General features: G+C 39.1%; 1 protein-coding gene across 1 annotated transcript in view; it reads left to right on the forward strand.

Moving 5' to 3' along the window:
• Window positions 1–423: 423 nt before the first annotated feature.
• The window catches only part of ARID2 (AT-rich interaction domain 2), a 160,070-nt gene continuing 146,141 nt past the window's right edge, over window positions 424–14,352 (forward strand). The window contains exons 1-3 of the mRNA XM_054024890.1: window positions 424–1,042; window positions 1,203–1,296; window positions 2,413–2,510. Coding sequence (XP_053880865.1) covers window positions 951–1,042; window positions 1,203–1,296; window positions 2,413–2,510 — 284 coding nt within the window. The 5' untranslated portion in view covers window positions 424–950. The remainder of the gene's footprint in view (window positions 1,043–1,202; window positions 1,297–2,412; window positions 2,511–14,352) is intronic.

Here is a 14,352-nt window from a genome sequence, read left to right on the forward strand (position 1 = left end):
ATTTTGTTAACTCAGTACATTTGATTTAGGCCAATTTAATACAGAGATTTCAAATCAAACTTTCCTGTTTCCTTGTTTCTCCCTCGAATAAGTCACTGGAATGATTCGTCCCTTTAAAGCCTGAGAAGAAGGGCACATTTCCCCTACCCCTAACCCTGGAACAACCGGTAGTAGCCGTTTTTTCCCTTCCCTATTCTCCTTCTCCCTTTTCTCTTTCCGCCTGGCTTTGTGTGAAGTTTGCAGCACATTGCAGATGAGCCCTTAGTGGCGAGAGGAGCCTATTGTTCCCCGCCAGGAACTGCTTGCTGGGGCTGTGCTGGCTTTTGCCTTTCGAGCTGCCTTTTGCAGTACCTGGGCCGGCCTCTGGGGTTCGCTGTGTTGCGCTCTCGCCCAGGCAGCCGCACGGCGGCCTCAGATCTTTTTGTCTGAGAGAGAAGAGAAGTGAATCCCGCTGCCGCCGCCGCCGCCGCTGCTGCTGTAGCTGTACAGTGTGTGTGTGTGAGAGAGAGAGGGAGAGGGAGATTGCATGGAGCCGCGTCTGTAACACACACACACTGTCAATACCTCACTCCAGCTCCCCCCGCCCCACCACAACACTAACCCAATTCATTGTGTGATCCAGCAGCACCATGTTGAGTCTCATGTGCAGGCTGGATCGGTTGGGTTTGTGGTGCTGAGACAGGCAGCGGCAGGAATTACTGAGAGGTGCCCCTCTCCCTCCCTGTGTGTCTCTGCCTGTGTGTTGTGTGAAGACGGGACTCGCAATTACCACGCTCTCGGGGGCTCCCTTATTCCTTTTAAACTTTTTTTTTTAAACAAGCCCCTCTCCATGGCTGATCCCCGGCCGAGCACGGGCACCTGGGTCTCGTAAAGACAAGGAGGAGCCGGGGATTGTTGTTGTTTTTTTTAATTGGATTTTTTTTTAAGAAAACCTTTTTTAATACAAAAAAATGGCAAATTCGACGGGTAAAACCCAACCAGACCAGCGGAGAAAGGGACTCGCTTTCCTGGACGAGCTGCGGCAGTTTCACCACAGCAGAGGGTGAGGAAAATGGGGAGATGGAAGGGGAGGGGGGGAGGCTTTTAAACCGGCCAGATCCAACTTCCAGCCCCTTCCCTGAAGGACACGGCAGCCCCTATGAGGGGAGAAAAGGGGGCAGAGTTGACAAGTTGTGTTGTTTTGTGTGTATCGCCTTTGGCAGGTCTCCTTTTAAGAAGATCCCTGTGGTGGGTGGGAAGGAGCTGGATCTTCACGCTCTCTACACCAGAGTCACCACTTTAGGCGGATTTGGGAAGGTGAGTGGAAGTTTTAATTTGGGTTTCCCTCCCAGTAACCTCTTCCCAAAAGTCTCCTCTGACCCTCGGGGGCAGAGAGGGGAGGTGGGGTGGCCGGGAAGCGTCCCATTGAAAGCCGGTAAGGGAAGGTGGGGGGTGGAAGAAGGAAGGAAGCAGGCAGGCAGGTTGGTGGCTTGGCCTTGTTGGTAGAGAGATGAAGGGGGATCGTTGGGGGTGCAGCGTACACACTGCTTGTGCCTCCCTTTCCTCCTCCACAGCCCCCTTTTCCCTTCCCCTCGTTCCTGGGAGAAGGAGAGAGAGCAGAGTGTGTAGGTGTGTGTGTGAGTTTGTTTCTCTCGCTTGCGATTGCTGCTTTCTGTGTGTTTCACACAGGCAGAGACGGAGAGGAGCGTCTGAGTGCAGTTTTAGTGCAACTCAAAATTAGCGGGCATGTTTAACATCGATAATCGGCACGGAGCATGGGCTAGGAAATGATCCTCGCAGCCGGGGGGGACCAGGCGCTGCCCTCGGAGCCCTTCCCGGAGAGAAATAACAAAAGGGGCACCCAAGACGGTGTGTAATCAAATAGCCATCTTTAGGCTTCAAGGCTAGGGACAGAAATGTAGGCCTCAAAAGAAAGGCCTCTCTGTGTCTATGGATCTGTCTTGGGGGGACTCACCGGGACGGCTCCCCCGCTCCCCTGAACCCCGGACACCAGTGGGCGCCCCCTCCAAGACTTTCGTGAATCATTTTAAACTTCTTTGGGGTTTTTAACGGACCGCGTTAGGATTTAAAAGGGGGCGACAGAGGGACTCCCGATTGGTTATTGTCCAGGCAGTAAAAACAAAACAAACAACCCCAAAACAATATAAACTCTCCGTTTCCCTCAGCATAACCAAATACATTAAATAAAATGTAAAATAGTGGCGAGGAGCTGGATTATACCTGAGGGGAGACCACCAGGGACTGTCAATGAGAAATATAGCCCTATATCCCATATAGATATAGATCTTTCTCTATATAGTTTTCATATATTTATTTGTTTCATGGCAGCCCGTATTCCTTGTAATGTTCACTATCGACGATATATATGTGTGTGTGTGTTGTGTATCTCTGTCTGTATGTTGTTTTTGACAGGTATCTGAGAAGAATCAGTGGGGAGAAATTGTAGAGGAGTTTAACTTTCCCAGAAGTTGTTCTAATGCTGCCTTCGCTTTAAAACAGTATTACTTGCGGTAAGTGCTGATAAGGACTCTTTCAATAGTATTATTGAGCATGGGATAGCATTTTATTTTCAATGTGTGTAAATTTAAAAGCAACCCCACCCACCAAAAATACTCTAAAATAAAGCACTTCCTAATCGATTATTGAACTGGTTCACTGGTGAGTTGAAAGTAACTCTATGTTGTGATTGTTTATATTTGTAATCTGTTTTGTTATTGTTTATATTTGTATTTTACATCTGCCAGCCTTAAACCTATCAGGTAAACTTAAGTACGTAAACAATAGTCAGAGGCATTTTTATTGATTATTTTAAATTGACAGTACAGTAAAACTGATACCAGCAACCAAATTAGTATATTAGTTATTGAAACTTTGTTTCATTTCAGCGCAATAAAATGTCTTTATTGGTAAACTTGGTTACCTGTTTATGAAGTTAGACTCAGGTTTAAAAATACATCTTTTGTGGAAAGATGGTTTGCTTCTCAACAATATATAAATACACAATTATCAGCTGTTTGTCGTATACAATATTTTCAGTTGATTTTTATAATCTAGAGTTGTCAAATAGAATATTTAAATTTTTTTCAGTTACTTAAAAATATCAGTTTCCTGCAATTTTTTTCAGTGATCTTATTAAATTCCTTAAAGTAATGCTAAGGGTTATTTTTCTGACCTTTATGAACCTTATAGTGCATCTTCTAGTTTGGTGCATGTGCTACTGTTCAGTTACCAAATGATCTTTTATTAATGTTAATTATAACTTTTATCAACTGTAATCTGCATGAAAATATTCTTATATATATTCTAAAAGTGTTTACTATATGTTTAAGGAGCCAGCATTTATGTTTTTAAATTATATACATTATATTTTATAGTAATTTTCCATTTTTTTTTTAATGACAAAATAGATACAGGCTGTGCTTTTTGTATGTGATATATCCTTTGTGTGTTGTTTTAATTGTTGATTTTTGTTTTCTCACAATGCACACAAGTTATATCTGTCTCAGGTTTAGCATTCTGAATTAGAAAATGCAGTAATTGCACAGGTGCACTTTCTATTGGCTGTCCTAGATTGACTTCCAGCTTGAAGCTGTAGAGTTCACAGCACTGTGTAGAGCAGTTATTGAGTTACAATGAAGTCTGGAAAACCTTAGTCAGATATCTGTAGCTACTGGATTTGTTTTGTGATGGCATCTTATTTCTTTAAAATCCCCACCAATTGAAGAAATAAACTTTTCTAACACTATGTACTATATTAATGGCTACTAGTTGTCCTAGGAACAAGTTGGGAATCTCATTTTTGGGTGTCTTCCATCTATTTTTGTTTGTTTATTTTATTAATATGCAGCATTGGGAGAATATTGCTAAATATGTGCTGAATGACAGGAATTGGTTTTTGCTTTTTTGAGTTTTCCTAATGGACTATGAGATCTCAAACTCCTGAAAAATGTACTAAAGTTGTAATATGATTGTTGTCTGACCCCTCCCTTCTTTCATGTCCATATTTTCAAATTAATAAATGTCAGAATACTCAAGCTTGTTGCGGTAATAGGTTGTATACTCTTTGGGACAGTTACTGTGCCGCCTTCTGTGTTTTGAAAGTGTCTTGCGTCCTGTGGTCATTAGCACAATCCAAATAAGAAGTAATTTAAAATATATAATGTGCCATTTTTTATTTAAAAATACATTGGATTCTTAGTAGACCAAATCACTAAAAGTTTGTATGTTGTTACTGTAGTAGTATTGACAGGGTATTAAAAATAACCATTTTTTCTAAAAGATTTACATAAACAGTCATAACAGCTTTAAAAGAACTGTAATTGATTTTATTTTAGTGAAAATAATTTAAAAAAAATTGTTAAAATGAAAAATCTTTAAAAACAGTTTACGTTAGACTGTTCTTGAAATATACTATCAATTATTTTTTCATAATTTTTGCTATTCTTGTTTTGCTCATTGTTGGTAATTCCATTGGAAGATTAAGTGTTTTCTTAACTAACTTATTTTCCCTCCACTCTGTGCTCATTGGTTTGTTATTGCAAGGTTGTAGCTGGGGTACTGACTTTTTTTTCTTTGTTCAGGTTTTTTTGGGGGGGGAGGGGGGAGGAGAAGGAAGAAAGACACCAACACAAATATTAATATGACTTAATATTCCTTAAAGGGGCCTTATTTTCATGAATTGCTGGACATCTACCTTCTGAATATCAGACCCTTGTGAGGGGGTTCAGTTTAGGTACACAAAATCATTAGTTGCTTTTCAAAATCTTGGCCCACAAATTTTAAGGACTTTTGCAAACTGAACTGGTCAAAATTTGGGCCTACCAACCTTAGAAGTTTTTCCCAGTATGTAACATTGGGCCCGGATCCTGTAAAGAGACCTGCACAGGCAGCTGTTTATGGGAGCCCTGTTGAACTCTATGGCACTCATTAATGTTCACTGTTTGTGCCACCTGAGACACATTGTGCATACACCAAGAAGAATCATGTGGATACCTTAGCAGATTTGGAGCCTTGGTAGTTTGTGATGGTAGGAAGTTATATCTTTCTGTGAAGCATCTGCATTGCACATTGTTTGAGATAAGATCTCAAACTAGGTGGACCATTAGCCTGTTTTGCTATATCATCTCTTAGGATTGTGTCATTTTGATTTAAAATTAATGCTTAAATAGCTAGTTAACTATTTGTATGACACATTGGTGATCCATTTGTCTTCATCAAATTGAATGCCTTGTCAAAGATATACCACACCCTTTTTCAGGTAGTGAGGGTTGTTGTTGTTTTTAAACTGTAACTATTTTTCATGTTGACTGTTGTGGAATTTTGCCAGATGAGTGTAAGAGTGTGTTTTAGCCTTCATTAAAAACATACATTTAAAACTGGATACGCTCCTGATCCCATGATAAACAATTCAAATAAGCTACAATATTTTTTCTCCAAAAATTATGTGTGAGAGACTGCCTGAATCACACTAACTGTTTGACTACATTTGGTTTGAGCTGTCTGACAGGTACAGCCATTCATGCGCTATGATTCTGTAGTGAGCAGTCAAAAGCCACAGTGCCAATAACCACTGATGGACTTCATTTGTTAATATAGTAGTGTAAGTCTCTACAATAGCAGTTAGTGTAATTCCCTTGGATCTTAGTGAAAATTAGCTATTTCATGTCAACTGAGATGAATTAGTAAAGCATTTTTTAAATACTTCTGTGTGGCTACTTTACAATGTTAATGGAAACATTTTAATATGGGGCAGTACATGTAAATGGTGGTCAAAAGCATGTTTTTACATTTCTTGTCAGCTATGCCTTGGTAAACATGTTGGCAAAAGAGAAGTTTAACAAAAAACCAGAAGTTTATTTCATGTAATGGTTGGGTAGGCCACCAATCATACAAACAGTTGCCCTGATGTGGCCCTTCCATCCATGTGGAGTCCTGTTAGTGGAACTTCATGTGGGCATAAACCTACAGGGATGTATCTATTTGTAGGTTCTGTGCCTGTAGCTGTATATGGGGAGCAGGTGGTAGGAGGGAAGAGAATTTAAAGCCAAAGGTGCAACTGGAATATGGGTGGCTGAATTAAAAATAACTGTTACAGAGACATGAATTCTTTCTTTTAATATATTTGTGGTGGTTAGAGAAGTTAGGCTAAAGATTATTGTTTCCTTTAGATAGCAGGTAGAATAGTTTAAATTTCAGTCATGTAAGTAATTTTTAAAAAATTGTGAATCTGGTTTGTAAGTGAACTCATGCTAAAGATAAGGGCAGCAAAAAGCAGAATGAGTTAATGTTATGGGCATAGGAGAATAAGAAGGGTTTTAATAAATATTGGGGGGGGGGAAGTAGTAGCAAAGGGAAAGTAGGTCAGTTAATACATGAGGAAAGGGATTAAATTAATTATTAAAAAAGACCATCATATTGAACCACTTAAACAAATTTTATCTTTAATGAGAAAAATAAACAAGTTTGGACAATTAAGAACTGAGGAAAACCTTATAAATATAGCTATTGATGAAGAGTAAGTGGAATACTTGAAGAAAAATCTGAACAGTTTTATAAGTCCGCTGAATTTTGAGGTAATACAAGATTGGAGAAAAGCAAATATAGTTCTGATTTTCAAAAAAGGAGAATCATCCTAGCAATTAGAGCCTCAGAAAAAAATCTAACCTCTATCCCTCATAAAAGAATGGAATAAATATTGAGAAATTTCCCCTCTTAATATAATGGAACCATGCACAATAAGTAGCCTGGATTTATAAAAAACAGATTTTTGCCAAACTATGTTGATTTTCCTTCTTTTTAAAAAAAATGTTCAAAATTTGGGGTTAATCCTGCAACTGGACCTGTACAGGCATCAATGGTTTCTGCATGGATGCAAAGATTCATCTGCCTACTGGATCTGGTTGTAGGGTCAGGGGCCGGGGCCATAGTAGATAATGAACAAGTTTTATAGCTGAATTTATTTAAATTTGAGTAAAACATCTGAAATATGTCTCTCAAAATCTCACTCTCAAATTATTTAAAAATATAGCCAATCTTGTGGATTAAAAACTGATTGAAGAACCATAAACAAAAAACGATAAATATCAAAGAATGTGGGACATGCGTAGTGAGGAACTGCCAAGATCTTTTGGGTCCAGTTTAAGGCCTCAAGCCTGTAAAGAGATCCACTGGTGCAAATACATAGTCACACAGACTCAGTTCCATTACAGCTTCAAGACCATAATTATTGTCTTTATTAATGATCTTTAAGAGAAAGTGAACAGCATACTAATGAAATTAGCAGATGATGCTAAACTGGAGAAAGTTGCAAATACCAGTGAGGGCAGAGAAATAAAAGAAATAGACCTAGAGAGATTAGAGACATTGGCAGCAAATAACAAAATAAGATTTAGTTTTGAAAATTCAAGCTAAATATCTTGGGGGCAATAATCCAAAAATAGGTATTCAGTGTGAGGGAATAACCTGGAAAGCAGTAATGCTGAAAAAGAGATGGGAGTGATAGTGAACAGCAAATGAGATATCAGGGGCTCGATCATCCTGTCAGTTGCTTGTGCATACAGCTCCCATTGATGTTAATGGGAGTTCTACATGCTACTGACAGAATGATCAGGCCCCAGTTTGCAATGTGCTATGGCAGCAGAAAAGGCCAACATAATTTTAGGCTGCATACACAGAAGCATCATGTCACAAAACAGTGGGGTAATGGTCTCTCTTCTATGACACTAGTATGACTACATCAGGAATATTGTTTTTACTTTCAGCACCTCATTACCAGGTGGGACAAATAGGAGTTAAGCACTGGAATAAATTGCCTAGGGAGGTTGTGGAATCTCCATCATGAGGGATTTTTAAGAGCGGGTTGGACAAACACCTGAAAGGGGTGGTCTAGATAATACTTAGTTCTTCCTTGAGTGCAGGGGACTGGACTAGATGACCTCTCGAGGTCCCTTTCAGTTCTATGATTCTATGTTTAGAAGATTTTCGGGATTGATTTAAAAGGAAAGACTGAGATAAATGTATTGCTTGACTAAGAAAGTACTATAGTGGCCATGATGATATCCATCCTACAGACATTTAACAGGTTTTAACACTTAGAAAGGGGTGGAATTATTTAGAGTAGTGTAAGGGGCTGTAATAAGAAGTATGGGATTAAATTAAGAAATGATACATTTAAGCTAAATAGCAGGCCAAACTTTTAAAGTAAGATCTACTATATTGTGGAATAGTCTGCGAAGGAAAATGGTGGAAACCCTATTGCATGGGTCATTTAAAAATAAACTGTTTGGAACAAGGAAGAAAAACAGCATGGATGTGAAGATGGAGTAGATGATGTTATAGGTGTTGTCCATCCTTGAATAATACTGTAAGGGAGACTCTCATTTACTACAGGTTTTACTAGAACACTCTGTGCTTCACCTTAAAAAGCTGTATCACTTAAATTTTATCACAGACCCTGAAATGATTGCAAGAGTAGAGATCACATATGGCTGTTAATTGTTAGTGTGTTTTTTTTTAAATTCTTTCTTAAGGGAAAATAATTTATAGTTTGTGTTTCCATCAAGCAGTTGAGGCCTTGGTTTGAAGGCTTAGGGAAATATTTTAAATACTTGATGGAGAATTTTGTTTTAGTTATAGTAGTACTGTTGGTGCCTTTACAGTCAAGGCTAAACTTGATTTTTTGAGATTAAATATCTTGGTCATTTCAAATCTCAGGGTGTCTCTTGTTAAGAGTTATTTATTTAGATGGATTCTGTTTCCTCACCAACTGTACTGGCAATCTGCTCAAAAGTTAATATAGCCTCAAAGTTGTAAAACTTGCACTTGGGGGTTTTTTGGGAGGCAGCAGCAAATGAGGGAGTTAGTGGCAGCATGGTTATATTAAAGGTGTTCTGACTGAAAACTCAACAAAAAGTCCCAGAAGCAAGTGTGAAGAAACAGGGCCTCTATGCAGATGGCCCTGGCCTCCACTGGATCCCTGAGATCTTCAGTGAAGGGGCAAACTCCTCTCTGCTGCTGAACAAGCTGGTGAAAACTCTGTGAAGTGAACTTTGTGGTAATTTTTTTTCTCCTGGTTCCTTCCTGTGGGCTTTTCTGTTGGAGATAATGATCTGGATTCTCTGCTGTTAAACTTACAAATATTCATTTATTTATATATTTATGTTTAGCAAGACACTATGCTTCAGTGTTAACACATAGTTCTGAATTTCTTTGTAAGTACTTTAAATATATATTTAAACTGACAGTTACGTGCAGTGACTAGTAATTTACAAAAATATAACCTTTTGGTAACAGCTTTACTTATTGTGATTACACTAAGACCTGTTCAGTCTTCTACTAACTGGTGAAAGGTAATGGGGGCCATTTTATGATGTTAAATTGAGTTTATATTTTCAGACATAAAAATAGCTATGGTAACCATTTAAGTTTCAAATATAGGATAAACAGAATGCTTGGTAGTGCAAGACTCCTGGCTTGTCCCCTAGTGAAGTGGAATAAGGCGGTGGGCAGGGAGACAAGAGGTTCAGAGTTATTTTCCTTCATCACCTGACAGGTTTAAATTCTTTGCAATTAACACACTTTAATGAGTAATAATCGTTTGCCCTCATTTGCCAGTGAGATGCCTGAGGGCACGTCTACACTGCAAAATTAAGTCAACCTAAGTTACATCGACATGCAGACACCACAGTAATTAAAGCGCTTTTGCATATCCACACTAGGCTCTTTGTGTTGGCAGTGTGCGTCCTCAGCAGGAGCGTTTGCACCAGTTTAACTGTCAGTGTGGGGCATTGTGGGACAGCTTCTGAAAGGCGGTAACAGTCAATGAAGCAACGCAGTGTGTACACTGACACAATGTCGACTTAACTACATTGACTTAAGCACTAGGCCTCTCGCAGAAGTGGAGTTATTAAGTGGGTGTAATGAGTGAGCTACATTGGTGGGAGGTACATTTAAGTGTAGACGCTTACAGAGTTAGATCAACGTAAGCTGCCTTACGTCAATCTAACTCTGTAGTGTAGACCAGGCCTAAGACAGACAGGAGTTAAGCCAGTTACATTGAGAGCATATATCAGAGCTGAGAATGGAACCCAGGTATCTTATGTGTAAGACCCTTATCTTATCCGATAAATGTCTTCCAGTCTCTGAGCCTTAGTTAAGCTATCTATAAAATGGGCTATTAATACTTACCACCTTTGAAATCAATAGCTGAAAAGGCACCATATTAGTGCAAAGTAGTAGTATTTGCCATGTTTTGCAGATGGGAAAATTGAGACACCGAAAAGCTAAATCAGTAACTTAGATTGTAAGCTCTTTGGGGCAGGGATTGTCTTTTTACTGTGTGTCTGTACAGTGGAGCTCTGGTCTTTGATTGTTTCTTGGAGTTACTTCAGTACAAATAATAATTTTGGAGGGCACACCTGGAGTACAGTGAATTGGGCGTGGGCCAGGAAGCCAACCAAAAGACCTGGCTTCTAGTCCTGAGCGTGACATTTATTTGGTATGCAACCTTAAGCAAGTCCCTTGACATCAATGTTTACCCATCTGTAAAATGGGATTGTGAACTCTTTGGGGCAGAGACGGTTTGTCGTCTTATTTCTGTCATGTGCCTAGCATGCTTTTGGGTATTTGAAAATAAATACTAAGAAATTAGAACTATTAGAAAAGATAAATCTATTTCCAAACTGTTTATATGTGCCCTGCCATGTGGAGAAGCAAAGAGCATGGCATAGATGAGAGGGAGTACACTCAGAGAGAAGGAATAGAAGAGATTGGATATTTGGTACAAATATTTCTGAAAGAGAGAAGTTGACTTTTAGAAAGAAAAGAAAATAGCGAGAAGCTACTTAGAATAGTGGTGGATCTTTGGACTCTGCTTGAGGGTTTAGTGGGCTAAACATCCAGTTTCAAATATAGTTTCCCAGGAGCAAAAGGTTGAAGTCTAAACTGAGTTGGATTAGATTTTCAACCGCAAGATAGTTAAATCGAGGTTGCTACAATTTCATAATGCTGTCTGTATATAGGCCCCAATTCTGCAATGTATTGATGCCGGTGCCTAACTTTAAAAATGTGAGTAGTGGAATTGAAGTTAATGTGTAAAGTGTTTTGGTGTATACAGAAGTTGCAGTATATATTGAGCTTTATAGGGACATGGTGTATTGGGGTGTCTGTTCTGTTGGGTCATTTCCCAAGAAACTGAGTTAGCTGAATGATGATTCCCTTAATTCCGGTATAAATTTAGTAAATGCCAACTAGTTTCATGGTGATTAAGATGTTAAGAAGGTGTAAAATTGTAAGCTCTGATATATATATATATATATATATATATATATATATATGTGTGTGTAGATAGGTATATCTCTCTCTCTCTATATATATCTATCTATCTATCTATCTATATATAAATATATCTATATCTATAAATAAATAAAAAATAAGAGTTAACTTTTGTCAGTACACAGTTGACTTTGGTCAACTGGTGGTTTTGATCAAGTATTGCAGAGGTTAGGTAGTGTCCGCAAACAGTTCCACTTTATGAAATTCACATGTGCAGTTTGTAATTTTTGGCAAGATAGCAGGACTTTGAAGCTCTGGAGTTTGAAGTGCTTTCTCCTGAGGATTTTTCTTTTCCCTACCCCATTTTTTTACTTCTTGAAGACCTAAGAAATTTAAATTTAAAATAACCTATATTCATATAATGCTACGTTTGCACAGTAAAGACATGAAAAGTCAGGATTGACCTAATTTAAGGCTGAATGTGCAACCTTATCTCTGCCCCTGGAGCATATGTTTTATGATCATGGCCTTGTATACTCTGTGGCACAATGGTACTAAATTCCACAGCAACATTAATCTCTTGTATCTCCCACCCTTACATAAACATGCAATTATGGCTCATAGTTAAAAATACTAATTGACATGAGATTCATTTACTATTTTCAACGGTGATTATTTTTGAGTATGGATTTTTCTTCTTTATGCTCTCTACGTATCCTAGCTCCACTTCTCAGGCTTCCATCATGTTGCCCATTTGGTCAGACTCAGAAACTTTTTTCCTCTGCATTTGTGCCAGGAAATGCGGGAGCTCATAACCAGCTTCAGCAGCTCCTCAAACTGGATCCCTAGGTCTTTACTGCTATACTATTTTCCAAGTTGACTAGCTCAGCTCACCAGTCAGTGCTTCTGATTTTCCCCTCATCCTCTTCTGGCTCCCTGGGTGAAAGTTGGATTCCAGCTTTAGTTCAATGACACTTGCCCCCCTCCCCGCTGTCTGTCTCCATGGAACAATTCAAGGTGGGAAGGAAAGACTGGAAGTAAAGGAAGCTGCAGGCAGGTCCTGGCAGGGCAGGGAGACAGAGAACCAAATGTGAGGTGCCTGGCTGCAACAAAATAGAAAATCCGTTATACAAGGCACTGGTGAGACCTCATCTGGAATACTGTGTGCAGTTCTGGTCTCCCATGTTTAAGAAGGATGAATTCAAACTGGAACAGGTTCAGAGAAGGGCTACTAGGATGATCCGAGGAATGGAAAATCTGTCTTATGAAAGGAGTCTCAAAGAGTTTGGCTTGTTTAGCCTAACCAAAAGAAGGCTGAGAGGAGATATGATTGCTCTCTATAAATATATCGGAGGAATAAGTACTAGGGAGGGAGAGGAATTATTTAAGCTCAGTACCAATGTGGACACAAGAACAAATGGATATAAACTGGCTATCAGGAAGTTTAGACTTGAAATTAGACGAAGGTTTCTAACCATCAGAGGAGTGAAGTTCTGGAACAGCCTTCCAAGGGGAGTAGTGGGGGCAAAAGACATATCTGGCTTCAAGACTAAGCTTGATAAGTTTATGGAGGGGATGGTATAATGGGATAGCCTAATTTTAGCAATTAATTAGTCTTTGACTACTAGCGGTATATATGCCCAATGGCTTGTGATGGGATGTTAGATGGGGTGGGATCTGAGTTACTACAGAGAATTCTTTCCTGGGTGTCTGGCTGGTGAGTCTTGCCCACATGCTCAGGGTTTAGCTGATCGCCATATTTGGGGTCGGGAAGAAATTTTCCTCCAGGGCAGATTGGCAGAAGCCCTGGGGGTTTTTCGCCTTCCTCTGCAGCGTGGGTCACGGGTCACTTGCTGGAAGATTCTCTGCACCTTGAAGTCTTTAAACCATGATTTGAGGACTTCAATGGCTTAGACACAGATTTGTAACAGGAGTGGGTGGGTAAGATTCTGTGGCCTGCATTGTGCAGGCGGTCAGACTAGACGATCATAATGGTCCCTTCTGACCTTAGTCTATGATTCTATGATTAACAAAAATGTTGAATTCCATAGTGTCTGGGAAAAATTCCACAGCTGTGGAATTTCAGAATCCATAGGACCAAACTGAGATGAACGGGGCAGTTCATGTGTCTTAGAGCCGTTATTTCAGGGTCTTTGCAGACCTAGGTAGGCATTGCAGCATTGGTTTACACTTGATTCATGTTTCCAAGGTTATCTCTGCAGCCACAAGGGCTAGAAATATAATATTTTAAAATTGAAAACGGTGCTTCTGGAGCAGAATTGTGTATAAAAGATGAATTCCACAGCAAATTCTGATGGCGGATTTGTGGAATAAACGGCACTGATTACGATACAGTTTTGAAGACAGTTTTTTGAATAATACAGTGTAAAATCATACAATTTTCTTCAATCTTAGGCAAACTGGTTGCATATTTTGTACTATGTGCTACTCTGTGTATGCCATGAAAGTCACTTAGTTGAATAGTATGCAGTAAATTGTAGTTAAACACACTGTTGATAAATACAGTGCCATAGAGTAGTAGTAAAAATGTGCTGAACTCCAAAATTAAATTACAACACTAACTGTATCAATGACTGCATCACTATCGGTAGTGCTTCATTATTACGCCTCATGGTCAATACACTGTTATTGCTTAATACAGCTAAACACTTAGAAACATGAATACATTTTTATGTGATCTTATAAAAAACTCATTTTCAGTTTACTTGTATTCAGCTAGTTGGAAATATATTGAGAATTTTCTGATCAAGAATGTACAGATGTACATTTGTGTGCAACTCACACAAAAATACACTACTACAATTCTATTTGTCTGAGATACCTCTAGTGAGATAAATGATTGTTCAGAAATATATTGGTCTCCAATGGGAAGCAAAAATATCCTGTTGGTAGTATAGTACATTGATGCTTTTATAGGTGTTGATTTGCAGTAGGATATGTATGGTATATGTGGAAGTGTGTTTGGATGTGCATAGGCAGCCTGCTGTACCTACTTGGAATGCCATTGAAATCAATGGGACTCCTCCACATCGGGAAAGTGGTCTCTTTGTACTGAACAGA

This window comes from Malaclemys terrapin, chromosome 1, assembly GCF_027887155.1.
Source record: "Malaclemys terrapin pileata isolate rMalTer1 chromosome 1, rMalTer1.hap1, whole genome shotgun sequence".
Taxonomy (NCBI): domain Eukaryota; kingdom Metazoa; phylum Chordata; order Testudines; family Emydidae; genus Malaclemys; species Malaclemys terrapin.